We start from the raw sequence: 24,065 nt of genomic DNA, 5'->3' as shown, positions 1-24,065 counted from the left end.
AATATAAGGCAAAAAATTGTTTGGGTGAAATTCCTATATGGGAGGTTGAGGTTGACCAGGACGAAATTTCTTGAAACAGTATATCTTTTAATCTAAACCATTAGTTTTTCGATATTTCTGACTTCATCATAAAATGTGTATTTATTAAATCTACCCTTGAAATTTCTTGAGATTTAGTCGAAAAAGCGAAAAATTTGTTTTCATTTTTTTAAATTATCCGAAGCCATCCCTACGCATGGGGTTGGATTGAATGGCTATAGTATTAGTTTGGACACCATGCTAAACTATTAGATTTGGAATTTTTTCAAGTACGCATAAAGTTATAAAAAGTAATAAAACAGGACTTCAGGCATATAAAAGGACAATCAAAGCATTAAAATAGCACCCACTTCAATTTACAAATAGTCTGTACGAACTAAGATTGTACTTAAAGACTAGAATCCTAGGTTGCCTCTTTCTGTGCCTAACTGAGGAAGTTCCTAAACTATGTCATCTGCATTGGCGTTTGCCTTATCTGGAATCTCTGGAAACACAAATTTCTGTCTACTTTTCTCACGAAGGAAACTCTGAAATCACCTTGATTGACATTTTTTATTTGGACAATATACAATATCACTGCATAACGCTAGCTAAGAACATACTTCATACGAATAAAATTGTTTGCCGCGATTGGATCGGGATCGAGGGGGTCAATGTCTTCCACGTCACCTCAATGAAGTAAATCATCACTCGGAACATCGTCAAGACAAGAAATCCGTTATCGCTGCTCTCAACAATTTTCGATTACTGTCCAGGCTTCCTATTTATGGTCTTCACTGCTCTTGTCTTTCCGCTTGCCGTGTTTCACCTTTTTCAGTAGTGTCGGTAATTATTTGGGTGCGTCCCCAATTGTGGGCATGTCTTCCTTAAACACTGGGAGTAGTATCGCTCCACCGAATCCCATGACACATATATCCTTCCATTCCCATGACGCACATATCCCTCCATTCCCATGTTCCAGTGAAAATGCATTCGATTGCCAAGAATATTGTTGCAGTAATAAGGGAGCCTCATATCGTAAATACCATATCTCAATGTTCTATTGGGACGAACGTGACTGTCTGGAGAGCACTGCGTGATCTTTTTGGCCATGAGTCTTGATATAAAGACATAAAACTGGTCGTAGCTATTATCAATATTTGAAGTGACAAGGTGTCAAATAAAAGAAATTTTTATATGGGTTAATAATATACAAGAGATTTGTTATCTATGTATTTTTTGTCGTATGCTTAGTGGATGGGGACTGTTTTCTATAGAGTTCGGGTTTATCAAAAAGCCTTTACAATCCCTTTAGTTACCAAATTGCTTATATATCATATATCATTATTACTTTTGAAAACACCCCTCCTTTACTAGCCATTCTTGAACTTCTGAATTCAATCCATGGATTATTTTGAACCTGGACCTTCAGGAGATGGTAAAGGGCAATATCAGAACGAAAATGAAGATTTACCGAATTGTATGTGTTTGTACATCATATATTATCATTAGTTTTAAAAAAATACCCTCACTACTAGCCTTTCTTGAACTTTTGAATTTAATCCATGGAATATTTTTAACCTGGACCTTCAAGGGATGGTAAAGAGTAATATCATAACTAATAAGAGCATTTACCGAATTGTATGTGTTTGTACATCATGTATCATTATTAGTTTTAAAAAACACCCTTCCCTGCTAGCCATTATTGAACTTTTGAATTCAATTCATGGATAATTTTGTAACCTGGATCTTCAGAGGATGGTAAAGATCAATATCAAAACTAAAAAGAGCATAAACACTGCCTTAGACTGGTTTCAGGGCTTAGCATTTGAGGCGAATCTCATTTATTTTTGATTCTGAACATTTTTTTTTTTTTTAGCAGACTTGTTTTTGCAGGATTTTTTTTTTTAACTTGAAAATTCTTTTTTAACTTGGAATTTTTTTTCAGGAGCTTAGAATTTTCTAACTTAAAATTTTTCTTTGCAGCTTAGAATTTTTTTTAGACGGGGGGAGGGTCACTTACAATGTTTTCTTTTTTTCTTTTTGAGCATGGTAATTTTTTCAATTTTTTTTATGTCTTTAAATGACATTGCATATACTTGTAACAAAAAAATCCGGTTGACATCTTTTGGTGTATGAAATAATAGTAAAATCGTATATGGTTTTATCAAAATCTTATCAAGAATTTCAAGAGTACATTGATCCTCAGGAGTGTCCTATGAAATCATAATCTAGTGAAATCGTTTGCCCAACGCATACACATTTGACGGTTTTTATTACATAATCTTTGGTGAATATATTTTTTGGATTTTTTTTTCTATTTGGCTGCCCCGTGGTACCCTATGCACACAAAACGACACGCACACACACACACAAACAGACACATAGGCATACAGACTCATAGGCTTACAGACAAACAAACAGAGACACGTGTACACAGATAGAAACAGACAGAATGAGGTTAGCTTTTTTGCACTGTGAATACCAAGGGAACATACCTGATCGTGATAAGTGCATACGACATAACGACACAGCAAACAGTATGCTATATCATAGGACCCTCGTTGTGGGTGTTTAATGGTTAACTTTAAATAATAAACATCTTTAAACTTAACATGTCTTTATTTATAGACCTGTTAAAAAAGAAAATGTTTCCAAATAAAAACGGAAAGGTTGGTGATATGATTGAACATTTTCGGACTTTGTAGAGCGGACAGACCGACAAAAAGACAAACACACAGAGACAGAAGCAAAGAGACACGCAAAGGCGCACAGAAACACACACATAGGCATAGAGACACTCAATAGTTTCTGACTGAGTATAAAAAAAAATTACTAAAAGCACTTTTTACTTATAACAAACTAAGCTAGTTGGTAAATTCCGTGTGTTTTAGTTAGCGACTGCGTATCAAAAATGTAATAAAACACTTTTTAAGTATAACAAACTCAGCTATTTGGTAAATTCCGAGTGTTTTAGTTACCGACTTCGTATAAAAAAATTTAATAAAACACTTTTGGATACAACAAACTTAGCTAGTTGGTAATTTCTGAATATTTTAATTGCTGACTTCGTATCAAAAAATTTAATAAAAGCACCTTTGACTACAACAAACTTAGCTAGTTGGTAAGTTCCGAGTGTTTTAGTTGCTGACTGAGTATCAAAAGATCTAATAAAAGCACTTTTGACTACAAAAAACTTAGCTAGTTGGTTATTTGAGTATCAAAACTCACTGACAGAGTATCAAAATTTAAAAAAAGTACTTTTGAATACAATAAAATTTGCTGGTTTATGAATTCTGAGTGTTTTAGTTGCTGACTGACTATCGAAAATTTAAAAAGAGCACTTTAGAGTACAACACACTCAGCTAGTTGATAAATTCCGAGTGTTTTAATTTCTTGCTCATTTGCAAAAATCTAATAAAAGTACTTTTGAGTACAACAAACTCAACTAGTTGATAAATTCAGTGTGTTTTAATTATATTCGATTTAGAAAAATTTAAATGCCTCAATTTTAAAGGAACTTATCACTGTCCTGAAGATGAGGTTTGGTTCTTTACACAGCGGATGCCAAGGGACATACTTAATCGTGATAAGTGCATACGACACAGTAAAAAGTATGCTGTATCATAGGATCCCCGTTTGTTCATGTGTAATAGTCAATTTTAAGCAATAAACATCTTTAAGCTTAACCCGTCTTTATTTCTAGACTTGTTACAACAAGTAATCGCACTGGTAGTGTCAAACTAAGCTAGGATGGATGAAAATATCTAAATAGAAATATCTTTTTACTGCATTCGTAGTATCTGTAAAGTCCGTTACCCTCAAATAACAAGGTTCAGACACGACACAACCCCTAAAAAGGGCGAAAAAACACACCTAGGTCTGAAAGTCTCAAGAAAAAATTGTTCTGAAATGATATTAAGAAAACTGTTTGAAAAATGTATTCCATGGTGTTAGGATCTGCATGAAGTCAAAAAGCAATGTTGAGGGGGGGGATGAAAAAAAGGTGTGTATTCCAGGCATAAATTCGAAAATCATTTTGGGGGGGGGGGGTGAAATAGAGGTTAAATTTTTTATTAAGTTTCAAAAAGCAATTATGTATGCTTGTGACAAACAATTCGGTTATGTTGTACTCTGTTTTTGTTCTTGATATTGAATAAAATCCATATCTCAAAATTTGGATCTTATGTATGTAACAAGCAGAAAAGTCTGGCCATGGGAGAGGGGCTGGTTGCCCTCTAATCTAAAAAAAAATAATAAGTTCCAAGATGATTGGAGTATATGACACTGAATTTATTGGCTTGAAATCACCATCTTGTGGAGTTATATTTGAATGTGCACTTGTTTTATTGACTGAGGAACATGAAAAAAATGACTGTTATCACTGGAATGTGACCTATCATCTGTTTGACTATGATAAAAGCCTGATAAAGCTTGTGGAATACTACATTGCGACGTTTGAACCGACCCGGATTTTATGATCGAGTGATTACACAATATAATAAAATTGGTAAAGAACTGAGTACTGTTCTTACCTTACCTTAGATCCGCCTGTGCCTCTAGAGGCACCCAGGGTATCAAGAAGGAGCCGCCAATCTTCCCGCCGGTTTTCTGCTGCAAGTATGTCCTCCCACTGAGGTTAGATTGATGTGTGCAGGTTACGGAGATCTGTCTGGTACGTTCGACGTAGGGTGTTTCTGGGTCTGCCCCTGCGGCGTGGACCCGATGGCTGCCAATGGAGCGCTGCATTTGGTGGTCGGAGATTGTCTATACGTAGTACATGGCCAAGGTATCTCCATCGACGGACTCTTATGATATGTGTCACAAGAGGCTGGCCAGTCTTGTTACGGATGGATTGGTTTGTTATTTTCTGTTGCCAACGGATGTTGAGAATTCTTCTGAGACATGTGTTTTCGAAAGCAAGTATTCTTCTCTCTTGTTCCTGGTTCAGGTGCCAGGTTTCGGCTGCGTAAAGCAGCACTGGCATAATGTTGCTATTGAAGAGTTGTAACTTTAGCCGTATAGAGAAGCTTTGGGACCACCATACTTTCTGTAATCTATTGAAGGCCCCATTGGCTTGGCCGATTCTTGTGAGCACTTCTTTTTTGGTCGATCCGGTACTTTCTAATGTGCTTACCAAGTATTTGAAACGGACGACTTGCTCTATATGTTGGTCTCCACAAGTGATGCTCGGGGGTGAATCTGTGGTAGCCATGCATTTTGTTTTCTCATTATTTATTTTCAGGCCGACATGGTCACCTTTCTCCCTCACTTTGTCCAGGAGTTCTTGAAGTCTTTGCTTGCATGATTCTAGCACGACGATGTCGTCAGCGAAGTCTACATCACTGAGGCGTGTTTCTGGATTCAACTGGATTCCGTCTGTGCTTGTACTTCGCAGTATGTAATCAATGACAATTACGAAAAGTAGCGGTGACAAAACGCAACCTTGCTTAACTCCTGACATAATGCGGAAGAACCGAGTTTGGCCATCTGGTGTCTTTACACAGCACTCGCTATCTCCATAAAACGCAACAATCAGTGAAACTATCTTTTCAGGGATTCCGTAATGCAGTAGGATCCTCCACAGACTTTGGCGGTCTACTGAGTCAAATGCCTTCTCAAAATCAATGAATATCATAAAGATTTTGGAGCGCCATTCTCTGCTTTCTTCCGTCAGTAGCTGTAGGGTGAATATCAAGTCTGCACATGAACGGTTCGGTCTGAATCCATCTTGCTCGTCACGAAGGTGTCTGTCGAGCTGCGAGCTCATTCTCTGCAGTAAAATGTGCGTCAGCAATTTACTACGTATGGAAAGCATGAAGATTCCTTGCCAGTTGCCTGGGAAGGACGCATCGCCTTTCTTAAAGATTCTCAGAAGCGTGCTACGTTTCCAATCCGAAGGTATTTTGGCGGTCGTCCAGATTACTGCAAACAACGCTGTCCTGAACTTGACGCAGGTCATAAGAGTCGCTTTGATCATTTCTGCGGATATCCTGTCTTTGCCAGGCGACTTCCCGTTTTTCAGCTTCTTTTGTGTTGGTATAATTTCAGTGGATAATAGTGGATGCATGCTGATATCAAAGAAAACAGTGTTGTTGCTGGGATCTCTGTGGGATCCTCTGGTGGGGGTCTATTCAACAGCTTTTCAAAGTGACTGGCCCAAACTTTGCTTATGTCAGAATGCTGTGTTATCAGGATGCCCGAGGGGTCTGTTACTGGTCCATGTTGAATAGAGCATTTCTTTCCAATAATCTCATTAGTGATTTTATAGACGTCTCTTGAATCACCTCTCTCCGCCCCCTCTTCTGCCTGCGCTTCTTTTCGCTCCAGCAGGTTTCCCTGGTCTTTTCTGGCACTCTTCCTTACCTCTTTATCCGCGGCTCTGTATTCATCGTTTCTGAGGATCTTTTGGTCGGGGGTTTGTCTTTGGATAAGTGATGCTTTTACTTTTTTCCTTGTCTCAATGAGTTCCCATGTTTGGTCAGATAGCCACTGGTCTTCTGGGCTCTTGCGGTACCCAATGGTGGCTTTCGCGGCATCGTGAAAGAACAACTTTATGCTTTCCCAGTATTGATTGAAATCAGCAGCGTCTAGTAAAGACAATGCTTCAAATCTATTCCGCATCTCTAGTTTAAAGGCTTGGTTGAATTCTCTCAACCTAAGTTTCTCGGAGTCAAAGACTGGGTTTAAGGAAGCCTTTTTTGCGTTTGTATTTCTTTTCAATTTGAGGCGGATTTTTGCTGCCATCAGATTATGATCTGAGCCAACGTCAGCTCCTCTATATCCCCTTATATCAAGTAGGCTTGGTTTCCACTTCCTGCTCCAAATACAATGGTCAATCTGATTTCGGGTATGGCCATCGGGAGATATCCAAGAATATTTGTGTACATCCCGATGAGAAAACAGGGTACCTCCAATTACTAGGTCGTTAAGGAGCGCGAAGTCGATAAGTAGTTTTTCGTTTTCGTTTCGCTGGCCCAGGCCATGCTCTCCGAGAACTTCAGGGGAAAACGATCGGTCGTTCCCTACTTTCGCGTTAAAGTCTCCTAGAATACATGCCATGTCATGCCGTGGTATGTCGTTTGCCACGGAGTTGAGAACTCTGTAAAATTCGTCTTTTGCTTCGTCGGTGGCGTCATTGGTGGGTGCTTAGCATACTATTACTGACAGTTTCACATGCGCGCCGATGAAGCGGGCTTTCAGGATTCTAGGTGACACCGGTGTCCACTGTAGTAGAGCTTGGGGAGTATGTTTTGTCATCATTAGTGCTACTCAGTATTCACGCTTTTGCTGCAATCCTCTCTGTATAATGATCACATCTCCATCCAGTTTATTTGATCCAAATCCTAGCCATCAAACTTCTGACAGAGCCAGAAGGTCAAGGTGGTAATCGTTCAGTGCTCTTAGCACTTGTTCAGTCTTGGAGTCTTGAGACGTTGTGCAGACGTTCCAGAAACCAAATTTGAGGAGCTGTTTCGCATTCATAAATCTTGTCCATGGGCATGCAGATGTCGTCATCAAAAGGGGGTTCGAAAATCTGAAGCTCAAACTTGATGTTTCGGTTGCAGTTAGGATTTCCCCTGAGGGCAGGCCCTTGAGGTCCCGGGTGTGGGTCGCAAGCCCACAGCCCAACCCTCCCTCTTTATCCTGGCTTGGGACAGGCTGCATACGCAGGCAAGGTTTAAGTACTGTTCAGGAAGAAGAAATCAGAGAAATATACAATTTTTTGGGCGTTAAATCACTGTATGGAAAGAGTTTTTGTGCCTACAGATAAACTTTTAATCCAAAATTGTAACCCCAGAACTCCATATATATATATATATATATATATATATATATATATATATATATATATATATATATATATATATATATATATATATATATATATACCAAAATACAATAATACAATAATTTGCATTTCCAAAAAGAGGTCCCTCTAAATAAGCAAATGAACTAATAATTTCAAGTCTTTGATCTTGAATAATTTTTAACAATAACCATATTGATTTATAGCTTATAAATTTAGCTATTCATTGATATATACAATTCTTCTCAATACCTATTTGGTAACAAGATGTGAGGGTTTGAATTTTACATAATTTTGCTCAATTGCATGCTGGTTTTGTATCCATGTTATCTTTTTTAAACTCCCTAAAGAGAAAAAATTGCTATTTTTAGCTGAATCTGGATCAGAAACTATTACTTTAATTAGTTTTAATAGTAAAATGTTAGCCTATTAAAAAAAAAGTTCTTGGTATTTTTAAAAAGAGTCTGAATCACCCCCCTCCCCTCCCGGGTTGTTGTGAATTCATTTAAGTTGTTTATTTGGTAAATTTGCAGTGGGCCTTATAATTTAGCTAAGTTGAAAGTGAAAACATTATTTGACACTTTTTTTATTCTCTTCCATAATTCAATAATTGCTTCTGGTGTTAATTCATCTTGAGCCCTTAACTGGGCCCCAAAAGATTTTCATTTTCGTAACCACACAAAAAGTTCTCAACACTAGTTAAACTATTGAAAAATGGTTAAAAATATATCACTAGTTTATAAATACGTCGTTCAAGAGTAATATATTCCAAAATTATTATCTGTAACAATTCAAACCTCATTTATTTGACAACTCAAATATAAACGGTTTTCCCACCATTTCAAGTTTTTGAAATTGCGTCGACAAAAATAGCACTGAATTTTACGATTCAAAACTTTCCCGTCGACAATTCAGGGTATATTCCCTGAATATATTTGCATATTTTCAGGGTATATATTTGCACATTAAGGGTGTGGGGTGGGTAAATTTTATGGTAAATTTGCAGTGGGCTGTATAATATAGCAAGGATGAAATTGAAAACATCATTTGATGCCTTTTTTATGATCTTTCATTATTCATATAAAATACCTTTGGGGCCCCTTAAAGGGCTCAAGATGCAATTAGCCCCAGGAGCGATTATTGAATTATGAAAGAGCATAAAAAAGGTATCAAATGACGTTTTCACTGGTAAATTTTTCGCGGTTCATATCAAACAGTTCGTGGTAACGAACTTACCTGTAAGGAGCGACCCGGCTCAATGGTAACCGAAACTCTAAAAAACGAAATTTTGATACCAATAGACATTAAAAGAATCAAATTTTATTGCTGATTTCAAATATATAAGTTTCATCAACTTTAGTCTTACTTATGAAGAGTTATACGCCTGAGAAAATTTGGCTGATTTTCGAAAAAAGGGGAAAAGACCCCCTAAAAGTTATGAACCCTAATGAAAATCACACCATCATATTCAGCGTATCAGAGAACCCCACTGCGGAGGTTTCAAGCTCTTATCTGCATAAATGTGGAATTTTTTATTTTTTGCCAGAAGAAAGATCACGCATGCGTGTTTATTTGTTTGTTTGTTTTTTGTTTGTTTTTTCAGGGGTGATTGTATCGATCCAGTAGTCCTAGAATATCGTGAGAGTGCTCATTCAAACGGAAATCAAAAGTTCTAGTGCGCTTCTTAATTGAACAAAAAAATGAAAGGCAACTAGGGCCCCTCCCACCGTCATTTTTTTCCCAAAGTCGCTCGATGAAGTTTATGAGACAGCCATTTTGTTAGGCTTGGTTGAAAGATTAAATAACTATGTCTCTTAGGGTACATTTATCCTCCAAATTCCGGGGGGAGGGCTGAAAGTTATGAGCTTTACCCAATGTTAACATATAGTACAGGTTATTGGGAAGTATACAGACGTTTTCAGAGGGGATTTTTTCTGGTATTGGGGGGTGGGGGGTTATGTGGGAGGACCTTAACATGAAGGAAGTTTTCATGGGAGAAGGGACACTGCTATGAAGGAGGCGCCGGATTTCCCAGAATTATTTGAAAAAAGATCAGAAATTATATATAAAAAAAACAAGTTTTTCAACTGAAAGTAAGGAGCAACATCAAAACTTAAAACGACAGAAAACATTATGTATATGATTGGGTTCACCCCCAAGTCAATACCTCGCTCTTTAAGCCAAATATTATTTAGTACTTTCATAAGAGCTATTTATTCTAATTCACGGCATTTGTCATTAAGGGGTCATTTTTAAAGAATTGGAACAAAATTCGAACTTTAGCTTAAAGAGCAAGGTATTGACTAGGGGCCGAATCCTCTAATATACGTACTAAAAATGTAAGAATATAGAGGTTCTTTACGTAAGTTAATTCGTAAGTTACGTATATTTATTACTAATAAAAACGTTCGTACATAAAATTAAACAGGTTTCGAGAAAGCCATTTAACCAAATAAAAGTAAAATTAACATTCAATTTTTTTTAAATTATTCACGTATGGTGAGTCAAAATCAAAACCTGTATTAAGTAAAAAACGTTCAAAAATTAAATAAAAATAAACAAGTTTTTTCAACTGAATGCTAGGAACGACGTTAAAACTTAAAACGAAAAGAAATTATTCCGTATGGGTAAATTTGGATATGCGATAGAAGTGATTATATATTCGTAAAGAGCATAAAAGAAGGCATCGAGCGGTATGTTCACTTTGTTCGTAAGTCAATAATATTAACTGCGAAAAATTTACTTTTTCGCTTTCATCTTAGCTAAATTATAAGGCCCACTGCAAATTTATCATTTAGGTATTTTGATCTCACTGAGATCCAAGGTGGTCAATTTTGAGACAGTCTAAGGTGTATGTCCTTCTTCCGGAAAGGCTTTTGCACTTTCAAACTTCCCAGTAAAGAAAGGCTAGCTGATTTTGACAAAACAGCTTCAGTTATAGACAGGATTGCCACCGAGGTTACGCTCGTACCATTTTTGGTGAGTTTGAAGAAAAAGGTTACTTTTTACGTTACGATCTTAAAAACGTTACATTTTTGTTACGTTTTTGAATTTATGTTACAGTTATTATATGCTTTTGAATAATAAATAAGTTGCACATTGCCTGAGTAATCAATTTTTAATATGTGAAAAAATTTCTTTTTTCTCGGTTATGTTACACTGACATAGGTATCGACATTTTTTCGCGTTTCGATCGTTTAGGATTCACTTATTAGGGTGAGAAAATACCCGTCTCGCTTACTCGCATGGTAAGTTATTCCCTGGGGGCATATAAGGTTTTTGTAGAAAGGGTTGTCGTAGAAACTTCAAAAAGGGCTGATTCGATTGAAAATTGAAATGGCTCGTGCCCTTTTTAATAGTCGAAAGTGACTGGAGGGCAACTAACCTCCCTCTCACACCCACCATTCCCCCAAACACATGCAATCAAAATTTTGAAATATCCATTTTGTTCAACTTAGTTGAAAGTTTTGGAAATTAGGTCTTTGAGTATGATAATCCCCCTTAGAGCCCCCAGGGCAAGGGTTGAAACTTATGCCCTGGGGGTATTTAAGGTTTTTATAGAAAATGCTGTCATAAAAACTTGAAAAAGGGCTCATTCGATTGGAAATTCAAGGGGCTTGTGCCCTTTTTAAAAGTTGAAAGTAATTGGAGGGCAAATAACCCCCCTGCCACGCCCATTATTCCCCCAAACACATGCAGTCAAAATTTTGAAATATCCATTTTGTTCAACGTAGTTGAATGTTTTGAAAATTAGGTCTTTGAGGATGATAACCCCCCTTAGAGCCCTCAGGGGACGGGTTGTAAGTTATGCCCTGGGGGTATATAAGGTTTTTATCGAAAGTGTTGTCATAGAAACTTCAACAAAAGCTCATTTGATTGGAAACTGAAAGGGCTAGTGCCCTATTTAATAATCAAAAGTGATTGGAGAGCAACTAACCCCCTCCCATGCCCACCATTTCCCCAAACACTTCCAATCAAAATTTTTAGATAGGTATTTAGTTCAATGTAGTTGAAAATTCTGGAAAATATGTCTTTAAGGATGACAAACCCCCCAAACCCCTCAGGGCAAGGGTTGTAAGTTATGCCCTGGGGACATATAAGGTTTTTTATAGAAAGTGTTTTCGTAGAAACTTCAAAAAGGGCTCATTCGATTGGAAATTGAAATCGCTAGTGCCCGTTTTAATAATTTAAAGTGATTGCAGAGTAACTAACCCCCCTCTCCCACCCACCATTTCCCCAAACACATCGAATCAAAATTTTGAGATAGCCTTTATGTTTAACGTAGTTGAAAGTTTTAGAAAATAGGTCTTTGAGGATGACAACCCCCCACAGCCCTCAGGGCAAGGGTTGTAAGTATGCCCTGGGGGCATATAAGGTTTTTTATAGATAGCGTTGTCGTAGAAACTTCAAAAAGGGGTCTTTCGATTGGAAATTGAAATGGCTAGTGCCCTTCTTAATAGTCGAAAGTGTTTGGAGGTCAACTAACACCCCTTCCACGCCCATCATTTCCCCAAGCACATCCCGTCAAAATTTTAAGATAGCTATTTTGTTTAACGCAGTTGAAAGGTCCGGAAATTGTATCTTTGAGCAGGAAACTCCCCCCACAGTCTTCAGGGCAAGGGTTGTAAGTTATGCCCTGGGGGCATATAAGGTTTTTATATAGAGCGTTGTCGTAAAAACTAGAAAAAGGGCTCATTCGATTGGAAATTTAGAGGGCTAGTGCCCTTTTTAATAGTTGAAAGTAATTGCCGGGCAACTAACCAATCAGAGGGCGAATGCCCCCCTCCATACCCATCATTTCCCTAAACACTTCTGATCATTATTTTGATATAGCAATTTTGTTGAATGTAGTTGAAGGGTCCGGAAATTATGTTTTTGAGTATGACAACCCCCCATTGCAACAACCCCACGCCCATTAGCTCCCCAAACATTTCCGATCAACATTTTGATATGATCATGTCTTTGAGGATGGCAACCCTCTTCTCATAGCCCTCAGGACAAGAGTCGTAAGTTATGCCCTTGGGGCATATAACGTTTTTATAGAAAGTTTTGTTGTAGAAGCTTTCAAAGGGGCTCGTTCAATTGGAAATTGAGAGGACTAGCGATTTTTTTATTAGCCGAAAGTGATCAAAGGGCAAATGTCACCCTCCACGCCAGAAGCGATTCTCCATCATTTTTAAGGTGGGGGGGGGGCAAGTGTGGTGACACTGTCTAATTAAGTCAAAATTGGATTTTAGTAAAAACGTTAAGACGCAAATACAAAGTTTGGAAATACCACTTTTTATTAAGATAAAGGTAGACATCCTGGAATGTGTAAGCTTGAAAGGAACTTGCTCAATAACCACTTTCCTGGCTAAGTACGTCAATTAACCGGATAGATGTGGTTGATTTCTCATATATATACTCAGATTTTTTAGACTGAAAGGACACTCTTTGATTTGTAGGGCAAACCTCTACCAGTTTTTTATCTTATTAGAAATACCTTGGAATATTGTCGGATTATTGTAAGTGTCTAAGTATTTTATTTTAGTATACCTTATTGTAGATTTCTTATACTTGTTGTCTTCCTGGGACCACCAGTCCCAGCGGAATGTATATATTATCAAACCCTGTACTGGTGTATGGTAGTTGAATAAAAGTAATGTGTTTTAGCCAACCTCTCTACAATCTAAATTTAGTCCCACGAATATTCTCCGCTGGTACGCCTCATTAGTCATGTCATAGTCTAAGGCACGCTACCAAAGTTTATTTACCTTAGGACCACAAGTATCTCCCCTATAAAGGGAGAAATAAAGGCAACAACCACTACCTAACCTTAATACCTTAGAACCACTTTACCACACAAGAGGGGTATATATCTGGATAGTCAAAGGCCATCGAATGTATAATATTTTTTTCTCCACATTATTGGGAGGGGGGGGGGTAGCTGCCCCCCTTGCCACCCCAAACGAAGCCCCTGTTCCACGCCTATCATTTCCCCAAACACTTCCAATCAAAATTTTGATATAGCCATTTTGTTAAACCTATCAGAAAGGTCTGGAAATTATGTCTTTGAGGATAACAAATCCCCCTATTCTTCAGGGCAAGGGTTGCAATTTATGCCCTGGAGACATATCGGTTTTTTATAGAAAGTGTGGTCATAAAAACTTCAAAGGGGGCTCATTGGATTGGTAAGGCGCTGTACCTCTTTTTAAGAGTCCAAGTGATCCGAGGGCATCTACCCTCTCCCCCCTACACACGTCAAATTGTCCCGAAATGCGTTTAATAGAAATTTTGGGATAGCCATTCTATTCAAAATAGTTTAAATATCGTATAACAAGGCTTTTGGGGTTGAAACGAACCCCAGGGATTAGGGGAAAGGGTTGTAAGTTATGCCCAGAGAGCATTAAAGGTTTTTATGTAAGGCATGGTTGTTTAACTTTAGAAGAGGCTGAGTCTTTCTCCCTGAAAAAGACTATTTCAATATAAAACGAACAGAATTTAATCAAAAAAATTTATTGGAAAAAATAAGTTTTTAAAAAAAAAGTTAAGAACTCCATTAAACCAAAAATAAACAGAAATAGAATCAAATAATTTACCAAGCATACAACTACCAAAAATCAGTAGCAATAAATAAATGAAACCCAAAACAAATAGAAATTAAAATAAGTCAAACTCAAAACGAGCAGAAACCCTATGCTTTCTAAAAGCCAGAAAATAATTTGCACTTTACTGAAAAAATTTAAATGAATTTACTGAAAAAAATGTGCATTGTCAGTTTAATATACATAGGCTGATAATTATTCCTTAAAATCGTAATTGATTTTTTTTTATTTCTTAAAGTTACAAAAGTGATAACATTTAAAGAATTTTTTCAGTAAACTACAAATTATATTCTGGCTTTTAGAAAGCATAGGGTTTAGAACCCTACTCAGATTAATTTCTGCTCGTTTTGAGTTTGACTTATTTCAATTAAAGTGAACTAGAGCTTTTAATTTCTGATCAAATTAGCCCTCTCCGAAGTTTATACGAGCATACCTTCCATAATAACCATATATACCCCCAGAGTAATACTTACAACGCCTTCCCTGGGCCCTGAGGGGTTGCGTCGACACAGGAGTTTTTCTTATCTGACCTTTGAACTATTTTTAGCGAAACGGCCATACGTAAAGGAGTTTTTGTTAAATGATCATTGAACTGTTTTTAATGAAATGGCTACCTCAAATTTTGAATCAGATGTATTTGGGGAAAAAGAGCTTGGGTGGGCCAGTTGCCCTCAGATCACTTTTGACTCTTAAAAAGGCCACTAGAACTATAAAATAAAAGTTCAAAATAGGATCTACTGCAAAATACATGATAACTTCAATTCAAAAAATAACTTCAATTCAAAATCAAATTTGAATTGAATTTATCAAGTATTTTGCAGTAGGTTGCATAGGTTGCGTCAAGACATGGCTAATTGTAGACAGAGAAAAGCCGAGACAGATAGTCCAAGTAATTGAGAGGCAAATGTTTAAATGGCTGGGGCACCGATAATTGGCAAGAGTATGCATGACTCTTTTATTGGACACATACTTGTTTATTAGTTTTTGGAACGGTATGCCGGCCTAGAGTCTTAGGCATGTTGACCAAGAATTTAAAATTGACATAAGACTGTTACATTGCCTGTAATGAGAGGCAAACAAGGCACGCCCGCCTATGGTCTTAAGAAGGTTGACCAAGAATTTAGAATTGACATAGGACCATTAATTTGCTTGAAATAGCAGGCACAACAATTGTTCAAAGCCTGTTATATTTTATACCAAGTTCAGTTCAGAGTATCTATTCCATAAGAACCATATATGGCCCAGGGCATAACTTACAACGCCTGCCCCCGACCCCTGGGGGGGGGGTTGACACCTGAGTATTTGTTATCTGACTTTTGAAAAATTTTTACTTAATGGCTGTCTCAAAATGTTTATCGGATGCACTTGGGGAAAAAGCGGCGTGAAGGTAGGGGGCTAGTTGCCCTCCAATCTCTTTTGACTCTCAAAAACTGAACTAGAACTTTCAATCTCCAATCAAATGAGCCCTCTGAAGTTTTTACGAGCATCCCTGTCATAAGAGCCATATATTCCCCCAGGACACAACTTACAACGCCTGCCCTCGGGCCCTAGGGGGCTGTGTCAACCCCAAAGTTTTCGTTATATGGTATTAGAACTATTTTTTTAAAAAATGGCCATCTGAAAGTTCTTATTGGATTGGTTTGAGGAATCAAGGGCTAGGTGCTCACCAATCTGTTTTGACTCCTAAAAAGTGAACTAGAACTTTCAACTTCCAATCAAATGAGCCCTCTTTAAAGTTTATACGAACATCCCTTCCATATGAACCATATATGCCCCAAGGTCACAACGTAAAACACCTGTCCCCCGGGCCATGGGGGATTGTGTCGACATCCCCCATTTAACAAAATAGCTATCTCAATATTTTTATCGGATGTATTTACGAAAAAAAGGTTTGTGGGGGGGAGGGCTAGCTACCCTTTGATATCTTTTGACGCTTAAAAAGTGAACTAGAACTTTCAATTTCCAATCAAATGAGCCCTCTCTGAGTTTTATACGATCATTCCTTCCATAAGAACCATATATGCCCCCAGGGCATAACTTATAACCCTTGCTCTGAAGACTATGGGAGGAGTGCCCTGCTCAAAGATATAATTTTCAGAAGTTTCAACTACGTTGAACAAAATGGCTATCTGAAATTTTTTATTGGATGTGTTTGGGGAAATATTGGGCGTGGAAGGGGTGTTAGTTGCCTTCCAATCACTTTAGACTATTAAAAAGGGCTTTAATCATTTAAATTTTCAATCGAATGAGCCGTTTTTGAAGTTTCTACGACAACACTTTCTATAAAAACCTTATATGCTCACAAGGCATAGCTTACCACCCTTGCCCTGAGGGTTTCGGGGGGTTGGCATCCACAAAGACCTAATTTCCAGAATTTTAAACTATGTTGAACAAAATGGCTAGCTCAAAATTGTGATTGGATGTGTGGGGAAATGTTGGGCGTGGAAGGGGTGTTAGTTGCCTTCCAATCACTTTTGACCCTTAAAAAGGGCACTAGAACTCTCGATTTCCAATCAAATGAGCCTACTTTGAAATTTATACAATGACCCCTTCCATATGAAGTGCCTCTGGGGAAAAAAATAAATAAATAATAAAACATTGGAGCCGTATGGCCTTTACTATAGGCAATGCTATACCGTTGCCTCTGATAGTCAACAACTTATATCAGTTGAATATTATTCAGTTAACAGTCATACTGAAATTACGAAACAGTTTATGATAACGAACTATAAAAAAGCAGCGACACGGCTCAATAGTAACCGAAACTCTAAAAAACACAGTTTTGATATATCAATAGATATATCAAAAGAATAGGCTTGTCATGCTGATTCCAAATATATATAATTCATTAAGTTTCATGTTATCCATCAAAAGTTACGGGCCTGAGAAAATTTGCCTGCTTTTCAAATAAGGGGAAACAGGCCCTAAGAGTCAAGAGATTTTAGTAAAAACTACATCATCAGATTCAGCGTATTTGAAAACCCCTATATACAAGTTTCAAGCTCCCATCTGTAAAAATGTGGAATTTTGTATTTTTTTGTCAGAAGAAAGATCACGGATGTGTGTTTCTTTGGGGTTTTTTTTTCAGGGGTAATCGCATCGAACTAATAGTCCTAGAATATCGGGAAAGGGCTCATCCGAACTAAAATTAAAAGTTTTAGTACTAATTTCAAGTGACTAAGAAATTTGAGGACAGAAAGAACCCATCCTATCCCCTTTTTTAACCCTAAAGTCGTCCGATAAAACTTTAGAGATAGTAATTTTGTCCAACATAGCTAAAAGGCCCAATAACTATGCCTTTAGAAATAACATGACCCTCCACAGCCTCTGGCTACAGGTCTTTAAGTTATAAAATTTGCCTATTGTTTGCGTATAGTATTTGTTTTTGGGAAGTATGCATACATTTTTTTTGGTGGAGGGGGTGGTGAATCTTCTGCTTGGGATATTTTCCACGGAGAAAATTTTCCATGGGGAAGGAAGTTTCTGGGGGATGAACTTTACAGGGGAAATCTTACACTGGGGGAATTTGCCAGAATTCCTACACGAATTTCTTTTTATTGGTCTTAGCTTCTCTTTTACATGGAAAATCTTCCCAGCAGAAGATTCACCCCCACCCCCTCTACCCACAAACTGGCGGATACTTCCCAATAACACATAATATACGTAAACAATAGGCATTTTTTCACTCTATGCATAATATACACCGTATTTTTTTCATTCCTCCATATTCTTTGGAATTTTGTTTTAAAAAGGTGAATGAAGATCAATTTAATGGGTTTTTTTTTTCTTGCATGAATACTAAGTGTTATTCAAAATTAGTCGAGGAAAAGGCAAAATTGCACTCGAATCAACTCAATTTTTTCAATGTATGGCTATTTATCCTGCAAATTCAAAAGAGGGTACCAATTCATTTAAAATTTAAAAAGGAGGAGTGGGTTTTCAAATTTTTTAATTAGTTTCAAAAAAGGTACCTCTTAAAATTTGGAAGGGAGACTTATTTTAACAATTGTACTTAAAAGATATTTTTCAAAATATACAGGCTAATCCCCTCCCCCTTTTAAGTGCCGCTCTTAATATTTAAATAAAGGCACCCTGCCTTTAAAGACACTTTCCTATCAAAAGTTACGAAGAAGTTACATTTTTACGAGTTTGGACGTTACGAAATTTTTTGATCCGGCGGCAACCCTGGTTGTAGATACAAAAACTAGTGTTGGGCGATATTTCGATTTTTCGATATATCGATATTTTCACTTTCGATATTTGATAATCGATATATCATTATCGATACTTCAGAACCGATTTTGGCTCCGATACACTCTTGTTTTTGGCAAAGTTAAATAATGAAAATCGTAGTTAAAGAGTATTTTGCATAATTTTTTTATAAAAACTTCGAATAATACAACATTGAACAATGAAAAAAACAACTTCGATTATATGAAAGAATATCACGAAAACCCAGACATGAAACTACTTGGGCTCAAGAAAAAAACGCGGCTATATTTGGCTATTCAAAAATACCAACATGTCAATGTTTTTCCCAGAGAGTCGGTTTCACCGCTCGGTGATCAACTGACCGGCCTTGGAAAAAACTCTCTCAGAAGAGACACTGGTGGCGGACACAGACATAAACTTCAAGGCAACCTCGTACAGATGTTTCTGAGAGCCCATGTTGCGAAAATTCCACCACTTGAGTGGATCCATTTTTCTTGGAACTACAGATTCCCTGTTAAAAAGCTGCAGAGCCATGATAGACTCGGCTGCTGTCGAACCACGTCCTGAGATGACTACCAGAACTTCGTCATGTGAGCCCCACAAACTGTCATGAGCCTGTCGATGCTGTCTCGCGGGGTTTGTGACGGTACTTGTACCTGCTGCTACGGATTCAGCAGACAGCAAGGCCAAATCCATCTCTCTTGCTATTTTGCCCTAAACCGAGACAAGATCGTCAGGGGAAATATACATTTTCTTGAAACGCGGATCAAGGTATGTGGCAATCGTCACGGGTGTGACCTGACGAGGCTTATAAACCTAGCTTGCATTTTCTCCATCAAGGCCTTGTGGAGGTCCTCGGCGACATTTGAAAATCCACCACAATCTACCTGAACAAGGTGGCGTCTCAAAATCTTGGATAAAGGCAGGACTTTTGAGATGGAGGGATAGCTTTCAGAAGAGAGCTCGATTGTGACCTCGTCAAAAGGTGTAAGTACCGCGATCACGTTTGAAATAAAATCCCACTCACTTTCAGTGAGTAGGAGATCTACTTTACCGAGAAGCACAAGCAAACTTGGTACCGACTCTTTCAAATCTTGTAGACCAGGCAACACAGTGAGAAGTGAATTCCGTCTAGTGGTCACATCAGGTATCAGTTTTTTGGTGCAAACATTGTCAATAGAGATCTGAACCTGGCGCAACTTGTCGGCAGCTACAACACTACGTCTGAAAAAGCTGACTATGTTCCTAGCTTTTTGGACAAGAGGTGACAAGTCAGCAGTATCATCAATAGTACCCCTCACAAAAATTCAGAGTATATGCGAAGCACGAAACATGTCTCCAGCCTTTACCTACAACAGATGCAGCATCCTTTACAGCCCGTACCACATTTGCTCCATTATCGGTAACTACAGCTACAACCTTTTTCTTAATCCCCCACTCAGTGGTAATTTTCAGAAGATGAGCTGTGATAGCATCAGCAGTATGCCTTTCTTCAATTTTCGCAGTAGTAAGCACGTTGCTGCAGAGGCAGCCTTTCTCATCAATGTAATGTACAGTGACAGCCATGAAACGTTCAGTCGCCCGGGAGGTTCATATATCTGTGGTAAGGGAAACATGTCCTACTTTTTTTAGCGCCTCCTGCAGTTTCAATTTCTCTACAGCATAGATTTCAGGGAGAAGATCTCTTGTCACTTTAGCTCGGGATGGCAAAGTATAATTGGGGTCAAGACCCTGCACCAGATCAATAAACCCAGGATTTGAAACAAACAGAGAGGGGTTGCATATCTTTTGCAATGAATTTCACAACCAGTTTGTTCATTTTGACAGTTTTAGGGTGCTTTGCACTGTACTTGGTCTGTAACAACGAGTCAATTCTCGGCTGCTTTGCACTTGGTGCTCCTGAGTCAGTCTGGTCACTTCTATCACGGGTAACTTGGGTAGGGTCACTAGCTTGACTCAAAGGTCTGGTTGAGTTTTGGCTATGTGATGGGACAATTTGACTTGAATCATGTTCATCATCAGATGGACACGAATCAGAATCAGGGTTAACACTGGCACCCCCGGCCGATGTACTTCCTTTTATGCTTTGGTATTGTTTTTTGTGGTTTGTCTTGAGATGAGCATTAAGGTTGGTGGTATTTCCAGAGGTAGCAACACGTTTTTTGCATATTTTGCATAGTGCAGACTTAGCCGATACTTTTGTAAAATATTCCCACAAAGGACTTGGCATTTTTCAAAAACTGGTAGAGACCTGGACATGCAATATATTAAAAATTCAGAGGCAAATAGAATCCAATGGAACTGATTTTGTTAAATAAAGTGGTAGTACCAACCAGCAAATAATGGACCAAATGTGGGGATTCGATTTGGCATATAGGGTTGGATTTTGCTATGTACTTTAGATCAATAATCAAAAGAAAATGAGGACAGATTGCACTAAAACATCAGCTAAATTTCTAAACTTCAATTATTTGACAAATTATTATATTTTGCCAATCTGTTTTACGGGAATATTATCTACCAGTCCAATAACCATGTAGCAAGACAAAAATCTGACATTAATGAGATTTCAAAGTCAAGACAGTGTTACCGCCTAGCGTCTAGGCGGTAGAGTCTAGGCTAGACGAGTTGTCGGAAACGCATCTGCCTAAAGAATAATCAAATCAACCGATCACAACCTGGAGAGGCTGTGACACTATTTAATTACCAAAGGAAACAATCATCAGACTCATTCTTCCTCACTGAACATAGAAGCAGCATAAAAACAGGACACACAAACAAGCAACATTACAAAACCCATTAGGGCACTTCTACATTTTTCAAAGACGCCCTCTGACTTACCCATTACATACTTCATACCAGCTTCATCACAGGGACCTATGCAACCTCGGACTGTTCGGACAATAAACTAGTGCCGTGGTAATAGAAGTGTCAATCTAACCTTCAAAGTATAATTTAAGCCTCCTGACCCTGTGTGGCAAAGGGAGGTTGTTAATTTCAGTTGAAGAGCTAAAATCAAGGTCTAAAAGCTTGATTAATACTTTTTATCACCAACGTACGAGGCTATACCAGTCTGAGGTTGCATATTTAACTAGCATAGGTTCCCTCTACCTGACTTAACCCCTGATTTTTACAAGGTGGGCTGAGAAATTCTACTTCTACACTTACCCAGCTGGGAATCAATAAAAGTATTTTGGGTTATGGGGCTATAAGCCCCATAACCATCATTGTCACAATGATGATTTTATTAATAAACAGGCCTTAAGGGTGAGTATACAGGGTTGCGAACTTTTTGGTCAATGAATATGTCCCTTGAGCATCCAAAAATGTGTTCTTTTCAGCCAAATTATTTCCATATTTTGTCTATAATATGTCCATAATATATCCATCTTGAAATCTCAAAAACTAGTTTTCTTACGACTTGTAAACCTCTTTCAAAGTGGTCAGTTAACATCGAATATAATGAAAACGAATAAGATTCATTTAATCATCCATAAAAAATGAACTAGTGTGAAAGCACAAAAGTCATAAAAACATATAAACAGTAAAAAAATAATTATCGGAGCTTGAGGCTCATCTTCCTACGAGAGTTCTGCTTGACAGGTATGGTCGGCATGAGGGTCAGCATTTTCACTTCTTTTGGTAGCTTTTTGTCAATCAGAGTATTTCTTGCGCAGGTCATAAGGTACAATCCAGGAGTCAAGCGACGCTACAGAGTGCTAGGTAAGCTGTGTTGCCCTTCGATCAGGGGGGTGACATCCCTCATAATTCAGTAATTGCTTCTGTTGCAAGTTATATTTTGAGCCCTTAAAGGGGCCCCAAATGTATTGAATTTTTTTAACCACACAAAGAAGTTATCAACAGTAGTTAAGTTACTGAAAAGTTGTTAAAAACATATCACTAATTTATAAATAAGTTATTCAAGAGTAATATATTCCAAAAAATAAAAATCATACCTCATTTATTGGGCAACACAAATATAAACTGTTTTCCTAATGTTTAGAGTTTACAAGGGCCTTCAAAAAAAGTAGCACTGATTTTTGAATTTTGTAACTTAGCTTTAAAAATTACAGGTATTTTTTTTGCAATTTAGGGGGGGGGGGGTGGGTAAATTTCATGGTAACTTTGCAGTGGACCATATAATCTACTAGAATGAAAGTGAAAACATCATTTGATACTTCTTATGCTCTTTAATAATTCATATAAAATACCTTCAGGGCCTCTTTAAGGGCTCAAGATGCAATTTGCAACAGAAGCAATTATTGGATTATGAAAGAGCATAAAAAAGGAATCAAATTATGTATTTGCTTTCATCTTAGCTAAATTATTGTGCCACCTGCAAATTTACCACCAATACCAACAGCCTAAACTTATACATTGTGCCCAAGATTGGGAGCCTGTTTTAAATGTTTAGGAGGAGTGTATTTTGATCAGGATAGCCTACTTGTCAAAGATTATGCATTAGCCAAGCACTGGGAGGTTTTACCCAATATAACCCCTCCACTATAGCATAGTCTAGGTTAAGTTTGTATTAGTTTTATAAAAGTTTTCCAGAATCTTACTGGGAATTTCACATAAACCTAAGGGTGACTCATTCAAACAGGGTGCGTGACTGCCTTTTTTTCCAGCAACACTTTACTAGGCTATAACTCCACACAAAGTTTTCATATAGCCTAATTTGTTATCAACCAGGTAGAATCACGACCCTTCTAGGAGACCCTTAATTAAATTATTTGAAAAAAACTACGTTTTCTAAAGAGTTAAAGAGGCTGAGTCACAAGTTCGAACCTTAAAACGTACAGGGATTTGGAGGTACAGTTGGGGGGCGGCCGCCCCCCAAACCCCCCCCCCCCCTTCGCAACCTTTAAATAAAAAAAAGTTTTTTAAACTGAAAGTAAGGAGCGACATTAAAACTTAAAACGAACAGAAATTAGTCCTTATTTTAAAGGGGCTGGGCCCGCCACCCCCCCGCGATAGGTAATAGAATTTTTTTCGTACACAAAAATATTTTTTTTAAAAAATAAAAAATTGATCTTAACGCGCGAGGTGTTGCGGCGGGCACAGCCCCATTCATATACGGAATAATTTCTGTTCGTTTAAGTTTTAATGTCGCTCCTTACTTTCAGTTTAAAAAACTTTTTTTTATTTAAAGGTTGCGAAAGTGGGGGTTTGGGGGCGGCAGCCCCCCAACTGTACCTCCTAATCCCCGTACGTTTTAAGGTTCGAACTTGTGACTCAGCCTCTTTAACTCTTTAGAAAACGTAGTTTTTTTCAAATAATTTCTGCACATTTTTGTACAGTTTATCACTTATTATTACTTGACTAACTGTTAGCTGATCGTGTCAAGAGTTAAAGTTGGGGGGCTGCCGCCCCCCAAACCCCCCGCTCTTGAAGATTCTTGTGTTAAGGCTTTTAATTCCTGAATACTCAAATCAAATGCG

General features: G+C 37.8%; 1 protein-coding gene across 1 annotated transcript; it reads right to left on the bottom strand.

The window, feature by feature from the left end:
• Window positions 1-479: 479 nt before the first annotated feature.
• LOC148951060 (uncharacterized) lies at window positions 480-7,080 on the bottom strand. Its single transcript, XM_089090986.1, has 3 exons — window positions 6,385-7,080; window positions 2,517-2,603; window positions 480-566 (listed from the first exon to the last, which is right to left on the bottom strand). Exons 1-3 carry the CDS (start codon window positions 7,078-7,080, stop codon window positions 480-482), a joined length of 870 nt encoding a protein of 289 aa, XP_088947112.1.
• Between the last annotated feature and the right edge of the window lie 16,985 nt (window positions 7,081-24,065).

This window comes from Artemia sp. Qi Xiang Cuo, chromosome 6, assembly GCF_049724085.1.
Source record: "Artemia sp. Qi Xiang Cuo chromosome 6, ASM4972408v1, whole genome shotgun sequence".
Lineage (NCBI taxonomy): Eukaryota > Metazoa > Arthropoda > Branchiopoda > Anostraca > Artemiidae > Artemia > Artemia sp. Qi Xiang Cuo.
Note: the sequence above shows the minus strand (reverse complement) of the source record. Positions and strands in the feature narration are given on the sequence as shown.